This window comes from Paramormyrops kingsleyae, chromosome 9, assembly GCF_048594095.1.
Source record: "Paramormyrops kingsleyae isolate MSU_618 chromosome 9, PKINGS_0.4, whole genome shotgun sequence".
Classification (NCBI taxonomy): domain Eukaryota; kingdom Metazoa; phylum Chordata; class Actinopteri; order Osteoglossiformes; family Mormyridae; genus Paramormyrops; species Paramormyrops kingsleyae.
In genome coordinates, this window is record NC_132805.1 from 32,895,151 (window position 1) to 32,914,153 (window position 19,003).

Sequence of the window (19,003 nt, forward strand, 5' to 3'; positions counted from 1 at the left end):
AAAAGCAGACCGAAACCCGGCTTTACGTCTTAGGAAAGTTTTCTAAAAACACCCGAATACTTCACGTCGGTCAGTCAGACACTTTCGCTTTTAGTTGCGCTTCATGCGAAAGAGCAACTACGTTGCCTCGTACGGTACACGCATCCCCAAGCTCCCCAAACCCCAACTTGGCTGCCAAGTGAACTCTCGCGAGCGTGTATCCGTCTCGCCGCCGTCCTTCTGCCGATCTCGCGAGAAGATTTAAACTGGCTTTAATGAGGAGAGGACGGCGGAAGGAGAACAGCAAACCCGAACGGAGCCCTCCTACTGTCGGCTAACGCCAAAGAGAACGGATTAATAAGCGACGGGCTGGGTGTGGAGAGGTCCGCCTTGGAAGTGGGAAGAAAGGGGGCAAAAAAACCAAAATCTACTGTATATAACCACGTAACACTCGGGAGCTGGACGCCGCCGTCGCGGTTGCATGTCAGAGAAGGTACGTTAGTCGCTCGCTCGCGGATTGCCTGTGTGTTCGACTAGTGAAACCGACCGTATGGTTACCGAGGTTTGTGCCCCACCCGGGCGAACCGGCAGCCTTGTCTCGCACCTGGGTCACGCTGGTTTTGCTTGGCTTCTCCGCCTCGCTCCCAAACGTGGGATTTCTTTTTTTGTCGCCGTTTACTTTTTTGCGTCCCCGTCGGTCTGGGCCCTGGCTGGGTGGCTTGCCAGTCTTACATTCCGGGGACATCCAGCTGTATAAAGATATAAAGATGGGGTTGGTTTTGATTTACACAGTAAACAAAACAACATTCGCGGCAGTTTGCTTTGCCCTCATAGTTGTATACATTTGCCACAAATGAGAATTTATTTTAAATCTGTTAGTATTTGCCTAATGGGTTATTTCGCTACTGTTTTGTTTGTTCTACTCAGCCTACCCCGTAGACATTTGTAATTTATTTTTAAAATGTCAGTATCCGTCCAGTGGTAAGAGTCACGTTGTGATCGCTTGTTTGTGGATTAAAACTTCCGCAACTTGTATTTGTTGGACAAATGTTGAGAAAAATGTTGGACATATTCACATTATTTAAGTCAACGAACAGGTTTAACTGAACGGTGAACGTTAACTGCCTCTCCATCCAGCTAGTTTGCTGTAGTTCTTCCAGGGCAAACGGAGAGGTCCAAGTTTTTGGGTTTAAAGGGGAGGCAAATAACCAGTAACAGACTATAGACTTTGTTTACTGTTTGTCACATCGCCCCTGGTTTACGTGACGCCCCCAGAGATGGTGGGGAAATTTAAGGACTGGTTCGTAGTTTTAGATGGCTTAACTTTTACGGCGCTAGCGATGGGAATTACCGCAAAAATGCTGCGATGCTTTGTGTGTGGGCTTTGGATGCGTTCATCGTTAGCAATTGTTTCCTAACCGCCCCTTCAAAAAACACCCGAAGTTAACATTGGTGAAAAGTTCTCTAGAGTTTACCACCTGTTACACGATATTCAACGTGATTTACCTGTAATAACAGTCCTTTAACGTATGGCTTGTTCACTTTGTATCGAAAAATGTTTCCGGCTTCCCACCGCCCCCGACAGATTGCTGATAGTGTTGCATTTGATACGTAAGGCTGCTCTAAGTCGCTAATTACGCTCGCTGGTGTAAGGGGGCAGCGTTGTGATCGTCGCGGACTCTACTAGTGGTCTTTATTTATTTATTAGAAATTGATATTTATTTTCTTGTTTGTTAATCCCATTTTTGTTACAGAGAATATAAATGTTAAGATCTACAACCGTGCCATTTGAGTTTTTTTCTATTTTAAACGTTTCAGGCGAACTCGGTTTAGAGGCTTTGGTTTGCTTTGTCTCTGCTGTTCATATTTCGGAAATAAGGTCATCTGTTCAGTTTACTCACGATAAGTGAAATGAGGAATACGTACTCGCGACCGTACTACCAGAGTGTTTATCTTCCTATCAGTGAAAGACATAAAAGGCGATTTCTCATTTACTCTGCACTATTGTTTTGTCCGGTGTGTAAGCGTTGGTTGTGGCTGGCTGTGCACGCCAGTAAAGGTGGATGTTGGAGAGTCTGGCAGTGTGGAATGTCTGCTGCAACCTTCTGAAATACGGAATATCACGCAGCAGGCTTCAACGACGAAGTAATGCTGTAAAAGACTATGTTCTTGCTTTATGTGAGGCAAGGATAATCGATTGGCGTGCGGCTTCAACTATTCACTGTACGTTGTTGCTACAGTTTGTTCTTCGACGCAGTGTGCTTCAATAAGTAGATATTAAAAAAAAAAAAAAAAAAAAAAAAAAAAAACAGGAGTGAAGCGTAAATGGAAACAGGATTTCCTATCAGGACGTTTCATTATACTGGGGTCATGGAAATAATCGCAGTAAAGCAAATCTGAATGCCATACGGGGAATTCGAAGTGAGAGGGGAGAATGTTTGTCGTCATTTAAAATTTGCTTTTAGGAAAAAGACATTAAATTGATGCATGGGAAGTAAAATTGGTGACCTAAGCTCTCGGTAAAATGGGTAAACTGCCTATAATGTCTAAAGGGGCTTAATTTATATTTGTGGGCAGTGTTATACTGCAGATCATTCTCAAGCACACTAAATAACTTATTCAGAATACTTGGCTTCATTTCTTATCCGTATTTTCCCTTACCTTGACTCTGATTGTATGACTGAATGTTTGAACCTCCTGAACTGTGTTTCTGCCAGTTACCACACCAAATTCGCTTTGGTCCAGAGTCTCTCCGGTTTTAGGAGAATCTCTCTGTCAACTATATGGGGTTGTAATAGATCCAAAAGTTATTGGAACAGAAAGTTGTGCTGGAATATTACTTAAATATCATGATTGCTGTTACATACAAACTAGGGAAGGTTTTTGCTGAAATGAAAATACAGGACACTTTCTGGCAGTGGATAATTGGAGAGTTTCTCTGTTTTATGGGTTTGTGAAGATGAATGGGAAATGGAGGAAGTGCTTGTGTTGTAAAGTCCTGTGACTTTACCAGCCAGGTGATTTCAATAAGCTGGACTATTACACTGACGGTTGCACTGTTATGCTGTTAGCCTGGAAAGCAATTCTTTTCGAAAGCCAGTTGCTGTGTCTTGACCAATAATGTAATTGTTGCATCCTACAGCTTGAAAGCCAGTTCAGCCAACTGCATGCTTAAGAAGTAGTAGAAGTTGCGTCTCAGGAAGTGGAGGCATTTTCGTACTTATGTTTTAGATATTTTTATTGGTATTTTACATCTTAAGGCATTCATGTTCTCTTCAGTAAATTGTTTAGGGTGTTTTGCTTTTTCTTTTGCAAACAAGACATTGAGTATTTTTCATGTCCCCCTGACATTCTGAAGCTCCACCGCAGAGGGTTTTAAGGGCTTTCCTTTTGTCTTGGCTGTAGTAAGATGGTCTGTTGGCTGTATACCCTTGGATTATGTACTTGATTGCCTGTTACATTTGGCCCCATAGTACTTTTTTCTCTCCAGTTTCCTGACTTTATTGCCAAGTGGGTAGTTATGATGACAGGTAGCGGTCAATATTACAAATGCCTTAAGGTTCTATAAATTCTTATTCTCGTGTTGAAGTGATCTTATTACCATCATATGGTATCCTAACAGCCATAAGTTAGCCTTGCCAAGGTTTTTGTCTCTCTTTTGAACACCTTTGTCTCTGACTTGTGCATTTTCTTTGCCTCAAAAAAGTACAAGTTTAGAAAAGCCATCAGCTCATGCTTCTGTGCAACTACTGAATATCATGCTGTCCTCCCTGCTAAGCTCTCTTGGTCTTGTGAGCTCAAATAGTTATTGAGTGGAAAAAGAGAACTTCAGGCCATGGTTGGTTTCTCAGAGGACAAGCTTTTTAAGTACACACTCCCTAACATTTTTTTAATCAACACCTTTATTACCTGTTATTTGCTTGGGATTCTTGTTTATCCAAATACTTTCTTTGTTCAGACATGATCTTTTCTTGTGGGTTTTTATTTGCAGAATTGTCACCCATGAAAATGTGGGAGATGTGAATTTTTTGTAAAGGAATTCTTAGTATTCTGTAGTGCTGTAACTGCTGAGCTGCAAGTTTTGGAAATTGATTACCAGTAACGGCAAGTCTTAGTTGTGCAGATGATAGTAGGTAGGTCATGGGTGGTATTTCTGGCTGTACATACAAATAGTTTGTACATGTGGGTGTTTTTCTATTTCAATACTAAGTTGGCATTGGTGTTTCTAGACATGGGCGGTGTTCCTTATAGGTTGGCTTGTGAGGAATAAGGTTTAAGGTTTTTGCTCTTTGCTTTTAATTTATGGGTAAATGTAAATTCATTGTATTGGTGGTATTTAAAACAGATGGTAATTACTGGGGATTAAATGTTAAGCAACCAATTTCTGTTATGCAAGACTATTTCCTTGAAGCTTATCAGAAGTGTGAGTGCCTGATCACTTCTTTGTATTACAATTACAGTACATGAGTTAAAACTTTTTATATGCATTTTTTTAGTTACTGAATTGACTTTTTGTTTCACCAGAACAAAATTCATTGCTAACCTTTGTTTTCACCTATTCAGGACATATATTAATGTATGTATTAGGCCTGGGAAGTCAGCCTTTGTTATTCAAATAAAATTCAAGTTTTAAATATTCGCGCATTCAATGGTTAAAATGCACATTTGAATTATTGAAGGTTTATGTAGGCTACTATTAGTTATTCTAATGTTTTTGTTTTGCCTAATGGCACTTGTTGCTTAATGTAGAATAAGGGATCTTCCTCTAGGAGCAGTCATTTGTAAATTACTTCAGCTAGCCAGAATGGCTAAGGCTAGCCAGTTAGGAGGCTAGTGAAATATGTCAATCAAAAGAAAAATGCAGCAAAATACAATAACTCCCCAAAACCTGAAACGTGCAGTTTTGAAACTGTTTTTGATTTTGCCAACATTTTTTACCGTGGGGGAGCTCACTTCGATACCGGAAGAGCTTTGCTTTGCAAATAGGCAAAAATATTCTATATACTGCAGCCTAATGCGTGTACAGTATGAAGGTAAGCATTTAACAGTGGCCAAACCAAGTTAGATGTAGCTTAAAACAAAGGAAGGATTTGACTAAATTCCTGTGTCAGCTGTCTAATGTCAATCATTTATTTTAATTTCATGCCACATTGTACACATCTTCTTTGTTGCTGCCGGTGTTTCGCTCCATTGGGTAGCTAAATAACGTGTTATATCTTCGTAATTTTCTCTTTTGAGACGGAAGTAGGTTGATGTTGCAGGTTTCATCTTTCAGTGGCACAAAATTAGCTTGGGCTTCTGTGTGGCGGTGGGCTGAATTTGTACTATAACTTCATAATATTTAAATTTGAATGATAAATTAGAATGGCTTTTTAAAAGGGGTTCCCCAGTCCTTTTGTATGTATATTTATGTATAAATTTATAGCCATTTACAAAAAATTGTTTATAAACGGCAATGTCAAAGTTCTCTCACAGGTCAAATATAGTTTAGTTTTGAGAGAGAGGCTGGCTGTAAAATGTATTTCAAAGCTAGTATTACACCAGGGGTGTCACTCCAGTTCTGGGGGGCCGGAGCCCTGCACAGGTTTTGGTTTACCTTCGTTTAACACACCTGGTTCAAGTCCTTGTGCTAATTACCACAGAACTCGTAAGCTAAATCCATTTGTGGTGGAAAAGAGAAAGGGCTAAGCTACACAGGGCTCTGGCCCCCCAGGACTGTTGTTTGACATCCCTGTATTTTACACTATGCCATAGGTTTCTGTATGACAGAGCAACTTGTGGAATGATTAACTGGAATTTTGTGCCGCTGATTTCCTGAATACAATTTTGTTGACCATTTTCCCTAACTAATTTGCCATTTCTACATACCTGTGTTCCTTTCCAGTTATAGTAACTGTTATCCATAATTTGTCAATTATGCTGCTTTCATGTTTGTTCTTTAGTGAGTTTCCTTATTTCAGGATCTGATATATTTAACCTGTTTGGCCAGACTGCCAAAGATTCCAGCTTGCATTTATTTGGACTGGTTTGCAGAGTGACCTTGATGGTTTCAGATTGTGCAGTAAGTACAGTAGACAATTGTCGAATAGTGTTGTGGTTTATTCTGTTTTGCTCATAATGGCTCATTAATGGCTCAGCCTAATGATTCATTGCTGTTAAAATTCACACAAAATATCTGAAGGACCTTGGTTAGTGAATCCCAAAATTAAAATTTCAGTTATGGTTATTTTTGTTTTCTAAACAAATTGTTTTCTCTTACATTTTTGTTAGCTGTGGGGATTATTTAGTTTTACCGTAAAACACTGCCTTTCAATGGTACCGTCCCTGGGATTGTCTTGGGCATTTGAGAAATATGGATTTTCATGTGGGTGTTCAGAGCCTGGTATGTGAGTCTACAGTGCCTGGCCTGATATCAGGGATGTGTGTTGGATGAGCTTGTGTGTGTGAAAGTTATCTGTGCCAGAGTTGATGTGGATTTGGATGATTTGTTGGTTTTTCAGTCCTCATAGTAGTTCACCACCCAAATTTCTTCTTTAAACTGGTTTTGATGTATCCTAGGTGTTTACTAGGGCTGCCACTAATGACTGTTTTTCTATAAATTAATATATCGATTATCAATTTGGTCGATTAATCTAAACACTTAATTTTCCTGCAGAAAATCAATTTGACTGTTTTAAGTTTGTCACTGGTCCCAACAAGTCTAACGCACATGAACACCCACACTGGCACCGTCAATCAGCATAGAATAAGACCAAATTTTAGCCTAAACATTTTCACAAACACTTATTCAGTGGAGATTCTAATGTAGCAGGCAGACAACGTTATGGTTTATTAATGAGTGTATTTAGCAGCTAGAAGGACAAAAGATATTAAAAAGCTCCCTGTACTAATGGTAATTTAATAAACATGAATGGACAACATGGTGGTCTTGCCTATTCTGGCAGTCTCGAAGGGCCTGTGTGTTTTCTATTCCAGTGCTCATGCATAGAGGTAGTACCACCGTGCTATGACATCGTACGTTGCACAGTAAAACCACCTTTTTGGTTTGTGATAATTTGAACTACTCCCATAATTATTTAGTGATATTAAAGGAAAACATTTGTTATAATGGATTGAAGCATTGATGTCACGCATGGGCCGAATGGCCTCCTCTCGTTTGTATAGTTCTTATGTTCTTATGTTCTTATGTCATTCACTACGTCTAATCGATGCAGCCTTTGCACAGGAATGCTTTTCATGATAGTTTGCTGTGTCAGAGGTTTGTCTCTCTCTCTTTTTTTTCTTCTTAAAGAAAATGGGATAAATGATAGTCAAACCCAGACCAAACTCCCCCCAAGTGATGCCAATTAGTAGTGCTGATTATTGTGTTTTAGTCTCTGTAGAAAATCGGCAGGCCAGATTCAGTGATTTACCAATGATGTCATATTGCTCAGCCCTACTGGCGCGTGAGTGACTGACAAGCATGTCTTAGCATGTGGGGTTTCGGAATATCTAGTTAAGCAGCAGAAAGGGAGAGACTATTAGCAGATTTAGATTTGTTTCCGTGTTTGCTTGCTTTCAATGAGAGTGAGCTGCAACAAGCAAACTACAGAACATTCAGTCCCGGCCAGCCTTAGCATTTTTGACACTTCTGTCTTCTGAGTGGTGCTTAACTCAATGATTAATCTAAAGCAACATGGAAAATGCCTCCATTATTTTTATCCTGATGAGAAATGGTGTATTGACACATTTGTCTAGGGGAAAAATGAGGTTGAAAATGTCAGTGAAAATGAATGGTGTTAACAAAATTCCAAAACGGCAATTATTCACACAAGATTAATTAAAAATTCTTAAACCTAAGAACCCACACACCAACTTGTTTCCATTCTGCCTGACAAGTCGGCATGCAAATGAGAATGTTCCACAGGTCCTAGTAGGGCTGGGCGATATGACTGAAAACTGTATCACGATATGAGTGTTTCATATCGGTCGATATCGATAATTATTGACATTTTTTATGACCCATTTAAAATAAAGACCAGGAGAAAAATATATTACATTTAAACATTTTTATTTTAAACATGTCAACAATCATGGAAAATAAAGTGTTTTTAAAATATGTGCAATGTTTTGTAAACATAAATAAAACTGACGTAGACTGAGATACATCTGTAATATAAAAAAACAAACCTGATACAGTACAGTAACATTGTTTGAAATATAAAACCTGCAGAAATATGAAAAAGTAACTCTTCAAGTTATTCTTACTCTAATCATACTTGAAGTTGAACTATTCAAGTATATTTTCAGTCCAGGTTTTGTGCTAGGAAAAGACACATGCAAACACTAACGAGGAAGACGCGATACGTAGGGAGCCGGAACCCGGAAGTGCGCCGTAAACACAGAGAGGAAAGAGAGAAGGGGAAACCAAAGACACGGCAGACTCGAAACGAAACACGGGATACGCGAAAAACCGGACAACATGACACATACAAACCGAAAGGATACAGACCTATAACTTAATATTCAGGAGACGGGGGGCGAGCGGCGTTAGGGAAGGGCGAGGCGACCGTCACAGTGATTCACAAAAAACCGGCAGAACTTCCATAAAGCAGTTGTTTTGCTGTGCTACGACCATTTATGACAGCTGCGTTTCCGGTGTTCCGGGCAATTCAGTTTCCCTATGTTTCCCCTGTCGCGCGCTGATTTGTACACGGCTTCGCTGTTGTTTTCATGTCTTTTTACGAAGCTCTTGAGGTAAACAAGCCACATATTTTAAAACATCACATGTTTTTTGTTTTTACTGATAATAAATGAAAGTATTTAATTCGCTGGATAGAGATATTTCTTGATGAAAACGGTATACGTATAGTAGCCTATTGCTTATAAGACTATATTATGCGTGACGAACTACTGTATTCGCATGTAATAATGTACCTGAGTGATTTTCAGACATCTCACATACATATTTGCCTAAGTATTAGGAGAAACATTATTTCCTGACATCCAGGATATTTGGTGTTAAAACAGGTATACAGCAACTCTGGGCCTCGGTACTAATAAGAATACAGTATTCACATGTAATAATGTACTTGAGTGATTTTCAGACATTTCACATACCTCTTTGCTTTAATATTAGGGGAAACATTATTTCCCGATAGACAGGGGAAACATAGGGAAAACGAATTGCCTGGAACACCGGCACGGATCCAAACTAGCTTCGCAACGTCTGTTTTCTTCCGACGAAGAATAAAAAATATCGAACGTTTTATCGAACACATTTTTTATTGATATCGATCACGTGTCTATCGCGATACATATCGTAATCGTTTTATCGCCCAGCCCTAGGTCCTAGTCATCTTGAAAAGGTACAATATCTTAGCAGAATCAACTATTCAAAGTCACGTATTTCAAAATGTTTTAACAGCAATAACACTCAATCCTAGAGTGTGATAAAACGGTAAAATCTATGCATTGTAAATAATGCACAGAAGTGTAATTATAATTTAAAACTGCACAAAACAATACCCCTACATTTTGGACATCTCCGTTCACATACAAAACGTTATGGAATGGTTAAATAAAGACATTGCACAGACCTACTTGTCGATGGTTTTCTTCCTCAGATCTCTCTGGCATGGTTATGTTCAAAGCAGCCATTAAGGAATGGAGTAGGATGCTGTGGTGTAGACAACTCAAACTAAGCAAACATAAATGACCCCTTAAAATAAACAAAAAATGGTGGTGTGTTACTGTGGTGCATATTATATGAAATTATAAGGAAAATTAAGACAAGTTCATGGTGAAGTTATAGGTATTACTGAAGAGCTGAACTTTTGCTACAGTGAAAGTGGTAGTCAGTTCAAATGTTAATATAATGCCCGTTGTGATAATGTTTTACCAAACATCTTCCCTAAAACAATGTTCATTGTAATTTCCCCTAAACCACAGCAACATTAGTACAACAGGCCAGTAAGCTGAACATTCCTAAATTCTTTGGCAAAGGAAAATATAAATATTCCAAACTTAAACTGTTGAGCACATTACTTCACTGAATAACCAGAAAGGCGTGCAGTGCCGCACTACAGAAAACCAGAAAGCATTTCCCCCTTTTTCAGCCTATGACTGAATTTCTTATATAATATATTCTAAGCATTAGTTCATTCGGTCCCCCTACCACAGTGCCATTACAGTGGGATGTATGCGGGGAAAGCAGGTCCTATGGTTGGCGCAGTAGTCAGGGGCAAGTTGGTGAGGAATGGGATCCAGCCAAATCCAGCTTCCGGGATAGGCTCCGGACCCCCCCCGCGACCCAGTAGGATAAGCGGGTTGGACGATGGATGGATGGATGTACTGAATCAGTACGACACTCGCTTTCAAGTGGCATGGCTCAGTACGCACTAGTGTAGCCTAACAGCTCTGGGGCTGGGGGGGGATTGAATGCTGGCCTTGGCTCAGAGTGCTCCCTCTGTTCATACAGCCTTTCTCATTATGCATTTGACTTTGTGGGATCACATAACCTGGGTGTCTGGCTGTTTTTTTTTTTTTTTCTCCCCTCCTGTCTAAAGAGGACAATCTTCAGAGCAGCAGGATTTGAGCTAAAATCATCTTTGGTTAGTGCTGTACCAAATTGTTAATTATAATTTTGCTGTTAACTGGGATATATTGTACAGTTTTGGAAAGTATCATGCATTAATTGGTGGACAAAAAATGATTTACCCTATGATTATGAAATATCTGGCATACTTTAAATTTAAAAAACATGTTGAGAATGGCAAATTATAGTTTTGTATTTCTCTGTTAAATGACACAATGGTGATAGTATGTACAATGGCTTTTATTGGGCCTGATTTTTATACTCAAACCAGCTGAACTGAACATGACATTGCAGGGCAATCTTAACTCGATTAAAACATCAGACAGAATCTTCAAATGTTTTATCGGGAGATTGAGACTTTTTGCCCTTTCTAGACACTGTTCAAAGACATGTAATAGGATTTTTATATTGTATGCAAAATGTAACTTTGTGAAGATGTTTTTAGGAAAGAATTAACAGAAGTTTTTATATGGTCAATTTTTTTTGCAGCATTAAATTTCTTCTTGTAAGCTGCTACATTAACAGCAAACCTTTTCCAACTTGATCGCCTTCCCTAAAAATGGCTTCTTTCAGTTCTAGTCAATCTGGTCTAATTTTCTTTGGTCTGAATGTATTTTGCATACAAATGATACAGCAGACTAGTAGAACATATTGAAGTCTGTGATTGATCTTTGTAAGACGAATCTTTTTATGATTGCAAGTATTGCCGTAAGGTCCCAGCTTGTAAGCATTTCCTGCTTCATGCTGCTTGTGAATGCAGGGCATATTTGTGAATGCAGTGTTGCAGACTTGTATGTGGACAGACACAAGCACTTACTCACCCAGCTGAAGTAAGACACCAAACTGCTGATATCACATCCTTTTTGTAGCTGAGTGAGAGGGCTGCGGTACTGGTTGTAGATGGATAAGGGCCCCATACTGGGTAATTTGGCCTTAACAGGAATTGCTCTTTTCATGGTCTTTATTTCTTTGTGTAAATTATTTATTCAGTCTAAAACCTGGACATTTAAATGCTGGACAGTTTGTAGAGTATAATTTTGCTGTGTGCTTTTATGGTCAGGAGGTGGTTGCAACCATCTAGGGGTTTGATGTGAAGCGTACTGCTGGAGACTAGGTAGGTAGGTCATAGAGCACCCCTTTCTTTGAAGCCAGAAGTGTCTTGGGTTGGGGGTGTGGCCACTGGCTGTGTTGTGTAGTACCCCCCCCCCCAAACATTTTGCAGTGGTGGCCTGTTTGGCTGAGCTGCCATACGGGCCAGTGATGCTGAATGTGGGTGCCAACCAGAAGGGCAGTGCCACGGTGTTAATTAGCATGAAGTAAGTGCAGAGTGGCTCATGGTGAGATACTGCCCCCGCATGCTGAGTCACTGATGGACAAGTCTGGCAGTAATTATGACTCTCAGCTGTGCCTCGTGCTCTGACTTGTGCTGTGTGACTCTTTCCTCTAGAATGCTAAGACACTATCTTATTCATTTCCCTCTTAAGCAGCAAGAGGATGAGTTCTGCTTTGAGGAATGAGCGGTTTGGCAATCAAGTGACGCAATGCCTTTGAAAAGGCCAGTCAGATGAGAGTTGCTGGCCCTGTATGAAGGCGACAATGAGGTTGTTGCATTCTGCTGCAAGAAAAACCCGGTTGGTGTGTTCCCAGTCTGTTCCCAACTTGTCAGTGGTTTTGACGCATCCCTTTGAATGTCACTTGGGATAGTTATTGATTTTTTTTTTTCTTTCTCCTTTTGAAAATGGCCTGGTTACTGTCCCTTGCTGTAATGAGTGGCCTCGTTTGCACTCCTTCAAGATCTTTCACTTAGTCCTACTACAAGCCTATTATTCAGTGTGTCAGTGTTGCGCAACTTTCACTTTTGGTGTTGATGCTTATGGCTCATTGTGAGCTTTGTGTATATCTTCATTTTTAACTGTTCTTACTTGCTTATCGCGGTGTTTCCCAACCTGGACCTTTGGACTCGCAGAACCATCCACATTTTTCTCCCTTCCCGCTCCCTACCAGGCAAAAACACGGGCCGTCTGGGGGTCCCTGCGAACCGGACTGAGAAACACTGCCTTAATGCATCTTCCTTAGTGCTTTCATGCAATGGGTGTTTAATCAAATTGATGTGATTTTTGTATCTGCCATTGTTCTCCCATGTTCTCAGTCTGACTGTAGCTTGACCCTGGCTTTGTTTCAAGCACTTGTTTACTCCAGTAAACGGAGACCACATTGCACCTGCACAGAAATTGCAGTCTCCTTGCTGTATTACCTAAAAGCTGGTGTTAATAGATTCTGTATGGCACCTCCTGAGTTTCAGAATATTAATATATTCTAGCAGAAAGAATATGCTAAGATTTATTCAGGGTAAATTTGTTAGTGTTGGGACTGAGCATTGTGTTTATCTGCGTTGATAGTTCCGTATGAGGGAAAGAAGGAGCAGCGTGTTTCAGGACATTGCACTTTTGAAATTTTCTTTTTGAGGCTACAAATGCATTTGTGCGACAGAGGCCTGAAATATTTCCGCCTCCGGTCTAGAATCTAGGGATTTGGCCGTTCTTGCGCTTTATGCCCTCAGGGTCCAAAATTAACACCCACCAGGTGCCAAATGTGGGTAGATTTTCCAGTAAATACCAGAAAATGCTACACTAAATATTTGTATCAAAAGTCTCGTGATAATAAAACACTTTCCTGATAGTGTACAGTGTTTAATTTATGGGCGCTTGGCTTCTGTTCTCTGAGTTTCTCTCTCTCTCTCTCACACTCACACTCACACACACACACACACACACACACACACACACACACACACACACACACACACACACACACACACACACACACACACACACACACACACACACACACACACACACTGTGAAGAACTGACCCAGCTTTGCCTCTTTTTGCGCCTCTAGCCCTGGTATTTTTTGTGTGAGCCTCTTAACAACTGTCTGACAAAAACCATAACCAAACAACTAACAATAGCCAATTAGAGGCAGAGTACGTGCGGGTCTTCACAGAATGTGGGTAACTATCACTTTCCATCAGTCTGCCACCAGCTACTGTTTGACTAATTAAATGTGACGTGGCCATATTTACAAGGAGTATGGCAATCTTTAAAATGAAAACCCACCCAGGAAAAGAACAAAATAGCTGTGAAAAAGTTCTTTGTGAAATGGAGGTTTGGTGACGGCAGATATGTATGAGACGGCTGAGGCTATGGTGGCCTTGAGTTCTGTATATCTGCAGTGTGCCAAAGACAAAAACAGAAACAACTCATTTGTTATCAGAAATAAAATGAGGAAAACTGGAGAACAATGGTGACGATGAAAACGGCAAGTGCTGCATACTCTGGGCCTGTGATGGGTCTGATGGCCCCAGGACCGAGGAGCAGGAGGCCAGACTTCATGGATCATGCAGAGTGAGGAGTCTGAGGAGGAGCTTCAAGTTAATTCAAATGTAACAAAAATTCAAATGTACTTTTGTCCTTTAAGTACGCTTTATAGCAAACATGTTATGTAGAATTTTGAGATCAAGACTACTTATTGTATTGATGCTTTTTAATCCTTAGTTTAACTACGATAAAATTTTGTTCAAATTTTTGTATCCAACATAATACCTGTATTATATGAATGAAATGCTATAACAAATGTATATATGACACAGAAGAATTTTAATTTTGGTCACTGAAAAATTGTTTTGGTCAGTGGAATCCCCCCCACCCTCCCCGTCTACCATCCAGTGAGTCAGAAAGTTAATTTCAGACTCTGCATGCCCCGTTTGAGATGTCACCTGCACGTACAAAATTATTCACGCCAGCCTCCCCCAAGCCCAGTCTCTCGTTTCTGTTTTAAAGTAAAGAAAGTATTTTACAGGAACCACCCCCACAGTCTGTGTTATGAATGACCTGTTTATGAATGAATACAGATCAAGACAAGGGCCTTCTTCCCGGGACCCCCAAAAGGTTAATTATTCAAAGCTTGTGTGTGTGTGTGTGTGTGTACACGCCTGCATTGTCTTATCTTTCTGCTACCTGGGTAAGCATCTAAACTTCCACTGCCCACCCCTCCACTTTCCAAGTAAAGGAGGGTGTGGGGAGGTCAAGGAGTATGTGTGTTAGGAGGGAATTAATGTTTTTCTCTTTTTTTTTTTCTTTCTTTGTATCTCTTGCATCGCTCATAATTTTCTTGTCAATTTCCTGCTTGTTTTTATTTTTCTGGAGTACCAGTGTTGGGGTCCACAAACAGCTGGTACAGATATAAACTGGCTGGAAAGTACACAGCCCTCCCTCTTTTTGTTGATAAATGTAGCTGGAGAAGAACTTGGTAACTTATGGCCAGCATGAAGTGGTTCTTTTAAGGCAGAAAATTTGCTTGTTATCTTTGTGGCTTGTTCACGAAGGTCATGAACGCAACACTCCATGACTCACACAGCTGAAACAGAATCGCGGTGCCCATGGAAACCCCTTCCTTTAATCAACAGTGTTTTTTTTTTTTTCTTTCTTTCTTCAACTACCCTTCTTCCCTCATGAAGAGGGAGCATTATCTTGGGCAAGTGCACTAAGAGATTCTGTTCAGTAGGCAAGCTGGATCTGAATCTTGTCTGCCTAGGAAGAAGATTCTCCTTAACCACTGTATTAAAAACATGAAGTTTTTTCCCCTCTTTAGGGACACCACTCCTGAACCACCACCACTTCTAACTGACGCACCTGTACCAGCAATACTATAATACACTCTCCGCTTTGTATTTGTGTTGCGGTTGTACTGTCACATGCCAGCCTGAGCTGGCCTTTGGCACAAGGCTAAGCGTGTTTTTTTTAAGGCTGGAGGATATCTGTGGCAGTATATGTTGGGGTTTGGGGCAAACTCAGTTTCACCTGCTTGGTGCTTTCATGGAGAAGCACCCAGATTCTGAAGCCTAATGAAGCACCTCGAACTTGCAAGTAACACTTATGCACAGGCCGCATGTTAAATGTCTTAAATTTCATGAGTATTGCAAGGGGCAGGGTGTTAGAATTTGGACATTCTTGAGTGATGAGTTTTTACTGACCTTGACATGACAAAGCTGCACTGCTAAAATCTTAACCTTGGTACTTCGAAAACATCCTGCTCATGAGATTTACTGTTTTTTCTCTCCTCTTTTGCCTGTAATGTGTGTGTTCAGAGGGGAACTGAGACCTGCATGCTTTTTTTGTTGTTGCTTGGTTGACTATTGACAGGTTATGCTTGTACTTGTACAAACTCTCAGAAACCCTTTTATGCACAAAGGCACTGATTACCATAACACATTTTTCCAAATCGTGGGTCACTCCCAAATGACTAAGTGTAGAGGCTTTATTCTTGATGTCATTGTTATTCCACTCAAGACAACCCTCTTTCTAGAAGTTTTCCAACACTCCCAGAAGGTTTTGCTTTCATTTGAGTTGGTAATTGTTGTTGTGGATGTACTTGTTTAAGAGTTATAATTGTGGTCTCAAACCATGTTCTATAATTATGCATTATAGATGCCCCCTGGTGCTACTGCACTGTTCTATTAAGAGTGCTCTTCTGATAGTATTTTAAAGTCTCCCACATTTTGTTTTTCTTCACTTGGTGAGTTTAATTTCATGTGGTGATCAGCCTCTGGTATTAATAACTGTATCATTGTACCCCCACATTAATCGTAATAAGTCATGTACACAGCTGGAACTTTGCTGGATTACGTCGCTGAAGATATCCGACTGGTTGAATATGTTGATTTATTTTTCTGCCAGGCTCTGAGCCTTCGTAGTATTAAGATGATCTTTTTTTTTCTTTTCACTCACCCCATCATTGATCTTTTTAGTGCTCTTATCTCCAAGTGGTGTCAATGTTTAAAAAAGTTAATTTACAAGAAAACGTTATGTGCTGAGTGACACTCAAGGAGACGCTGTTCGTGCTGTTGGGGCTCTCACACAGTTTGGGTTTCAGTATGTGCCCTGTAGTTGCATCCAGTATGTGCCCTGTAGTTGCATCCAAAATCTAATGTGCCTGACCAGATGACCGCTTTGAATTATTGCTTTGACATTTGTGTAGAAAAGGTATCTGTCGAGGACAACTGCCAGTGTTCTAGCTGTATCTTGTTAGATGTTAATATGCATGCTCAAATAAAACCTACTACTCACACTGAGAAAAGGACTGCTTTAAACAACCTAAAACTGAAAGCAAATTTGGTGCTCACTGTATCATCATGACAAAACTTATTTCTAGTCACTGTACACATTCAGGCATTTAGTTGTATCATGACCAGTGTAACTGCCAGCTTGTGGCTGCCTGGCCTGTGATGAGCCCAGTTGCCAGTGTGATTTTGCACTGCACTGAGGTTTCCAGACTTGTCTGGCTTTTCTGTCCTGAAAAACAGGTTGTCATGCAGATTTGCCCTCCAAATCTTTCTTTGTTGGTTACACATATTTTATCAGTGATATTTTGCCCTCCTTAGTTTACCACCAGCCCTTCAGGTTGAAACGCATTCGCTAGTTTTATTAAATATTCCTGTTTGTTAATGCAAACAACCTGGTTCTCCAAACGGCTCTTGTGGCTGCAACTCGGTATATGGCGCATCCAGACTGGGTCAGTAGGTTCAATTACTGTTGGCATAACCATTACAGCAGATAAGGCATCTGATCTAAATGATTTTTAGCTTAATTGCATTTGTTAGTGCTGGATTTGGTCACTGAAGCAGTCTCCTGGGATTTTTAAGCACTTCAGTGTCTAGAGTTTACCAGGAACCACAGAATCAATGACATTTCTTTTCACAAACTGAGGGTGTTCAGGGAAGAATGATTAAACTAGTTAACAGGCAGGCCACAAATGCAATAACAGCTCAGTTCAACAGTGGGTTTAAAACTGCTTTTGTGGTCATACATCTACCCTTGTATTGGTTCTAGGAGCGAAAGTGAGTTCTACCTGGTGTACTTAATAAAGCGGCCACCAAGTGTGTGGGTGTGTGTGTTTTTAAACAGGTTTGACCCAAGTAATTGGTCACTGTTACCCCTCCAGGGTGTTGATCAGGTCTCAAACTGGCCAGAATTCTGAGAACACAATGCCCCTGAAATGGATTGTCACATCTTTCTTAGTCTCCCGCAGTGTGCTTCATTATGTCTCTGCTGCTCATGGTGCTCCTGGCTTTAAAGGATTTTATTTATATTTTCCACACCCTTTTTATGTAAGTGGTCTGCAGCATGTGTCTGAAGCGCAGCCCTGGAGCCTAATGGTGAATTTGTATTTAAGGCTCAATATTAATATTTGCCTGAATATCAGAAACTTGCAATGTCCTTCAGGGTAGCCCCCCCCATGAGCAATCTTTTATTTCCAAGCTGTTTGTAATACTTGCAGCATGTTTATACTTGTGCTTTAGTATTGCCTGTCTGGCTTCTCTTAAAGTTCAGAGTGTTAAAGATGGACATTTGTTGATTGATCATGCAGGCTTGTTCAGAGCTCTCTTCCTTTTGTGGGGAAAATTTTGCCAAATAAGCTTATTGGGATTCCACGTTGGCCATTTCACAGTCCCTGAAGTCCTGTCTCATCGTTTTGCTTCTGTTTTTGTGGGACTCACTTTTTAATTGTGAATTTCATGTGTTTTATTACACAGGTTTGCCGGCGTTGCTGACCTCACCTTCCTCCTGGACTGAGAGCACCCCCCCCCCCACCCCACTAGGCAGTTTGTGACACTTGACTGTCAGATTTGAGGCCACTATGTCTTAGATCCAGTGCTTCCCACTCAGAACACCTGCCCCTCCATCCCCCCTCCCCCCTGCTCTGCTCATGTTCACGCTCCACCTGGAGCTATGAGCCTGCAGAAGCGCCCACCGGCCGGCTCGGACCGGGACCTGCAGTCCTCCGCCGCGTCCTCTGTCAGCCTCCCGTCTGTCAAGAAGGCGCCCAAGAAGCGACGGCTGTCCTTGGGTTCGTTGTTCCGGCGACGGCGCGAGCCCAAATGCCGGTCCCGTGACCTCGGGACAGACGCGGTGGCCAGCGTGGAGAGCGTGCGCTCTGAGGGCTGCCAAGAAAAACCCGCTGCTTCTGTGCCAGCTACGGCCTCCACCTCTTCTTGTGCTGCCTCTTCGGTGCCATCTTCATCCTCCTCGACCTCCTCGTCCTCAGAGCTGCTGGAATGTCCCCTGTGCCTGCTGCGGCATGCACGGGACCGTTTCCCTGAGATCATGACGTGCCCCCACCGCTCCTGCGCAGACTGCCTGCGTCAGTACCTGCGCATTGAGATCTCAGAGAGCCGTGTCAACATCAGCTGCCCGGAGTGTACTGAGCGCTTCAACCCGCACGACATCCGCATGATCCTAGCTGACCGTGCTCTCATGGAGAAATATGAGGAGTTCATGCTGCGTCGCTGGCTGGTGGCAGACCCTGATTGCCGCTGGTGTCCCGCTCCCGACTGCGGGTAAGAATGAGCATCTGTGGGAAATCCATATAACTTCTGTTGAATTTCATG

At 41.3% G+C, this 19,003-nt stretch overlaps 1 protein-coding gene across 1 annotated transcript in view; it reads left to right on the top strand.

Moving 5' to 3' along the window:
• Window positions 1-239: 239 nt before the first annotated feature.
• The window catches only part of LOC111845891 (E3 ubiquitin-protein ligase RNF19A), a 28,966-nt gene continuing 10,202 nt past the window's right edge, over window positions 240-19,003 (top strand). Inside the window, 2 exon segments of the mRNA XM_023815592.2 lie at window positions 240-472; window positions 18,149-18,952. Of these exon segments, the coding sequence (XP_023671360.1) occupies window positions 18,345-18,952 (608 nt within the window). The 5' untranslated portion in view covers window positions 240-472; window positions 18,149-18,344.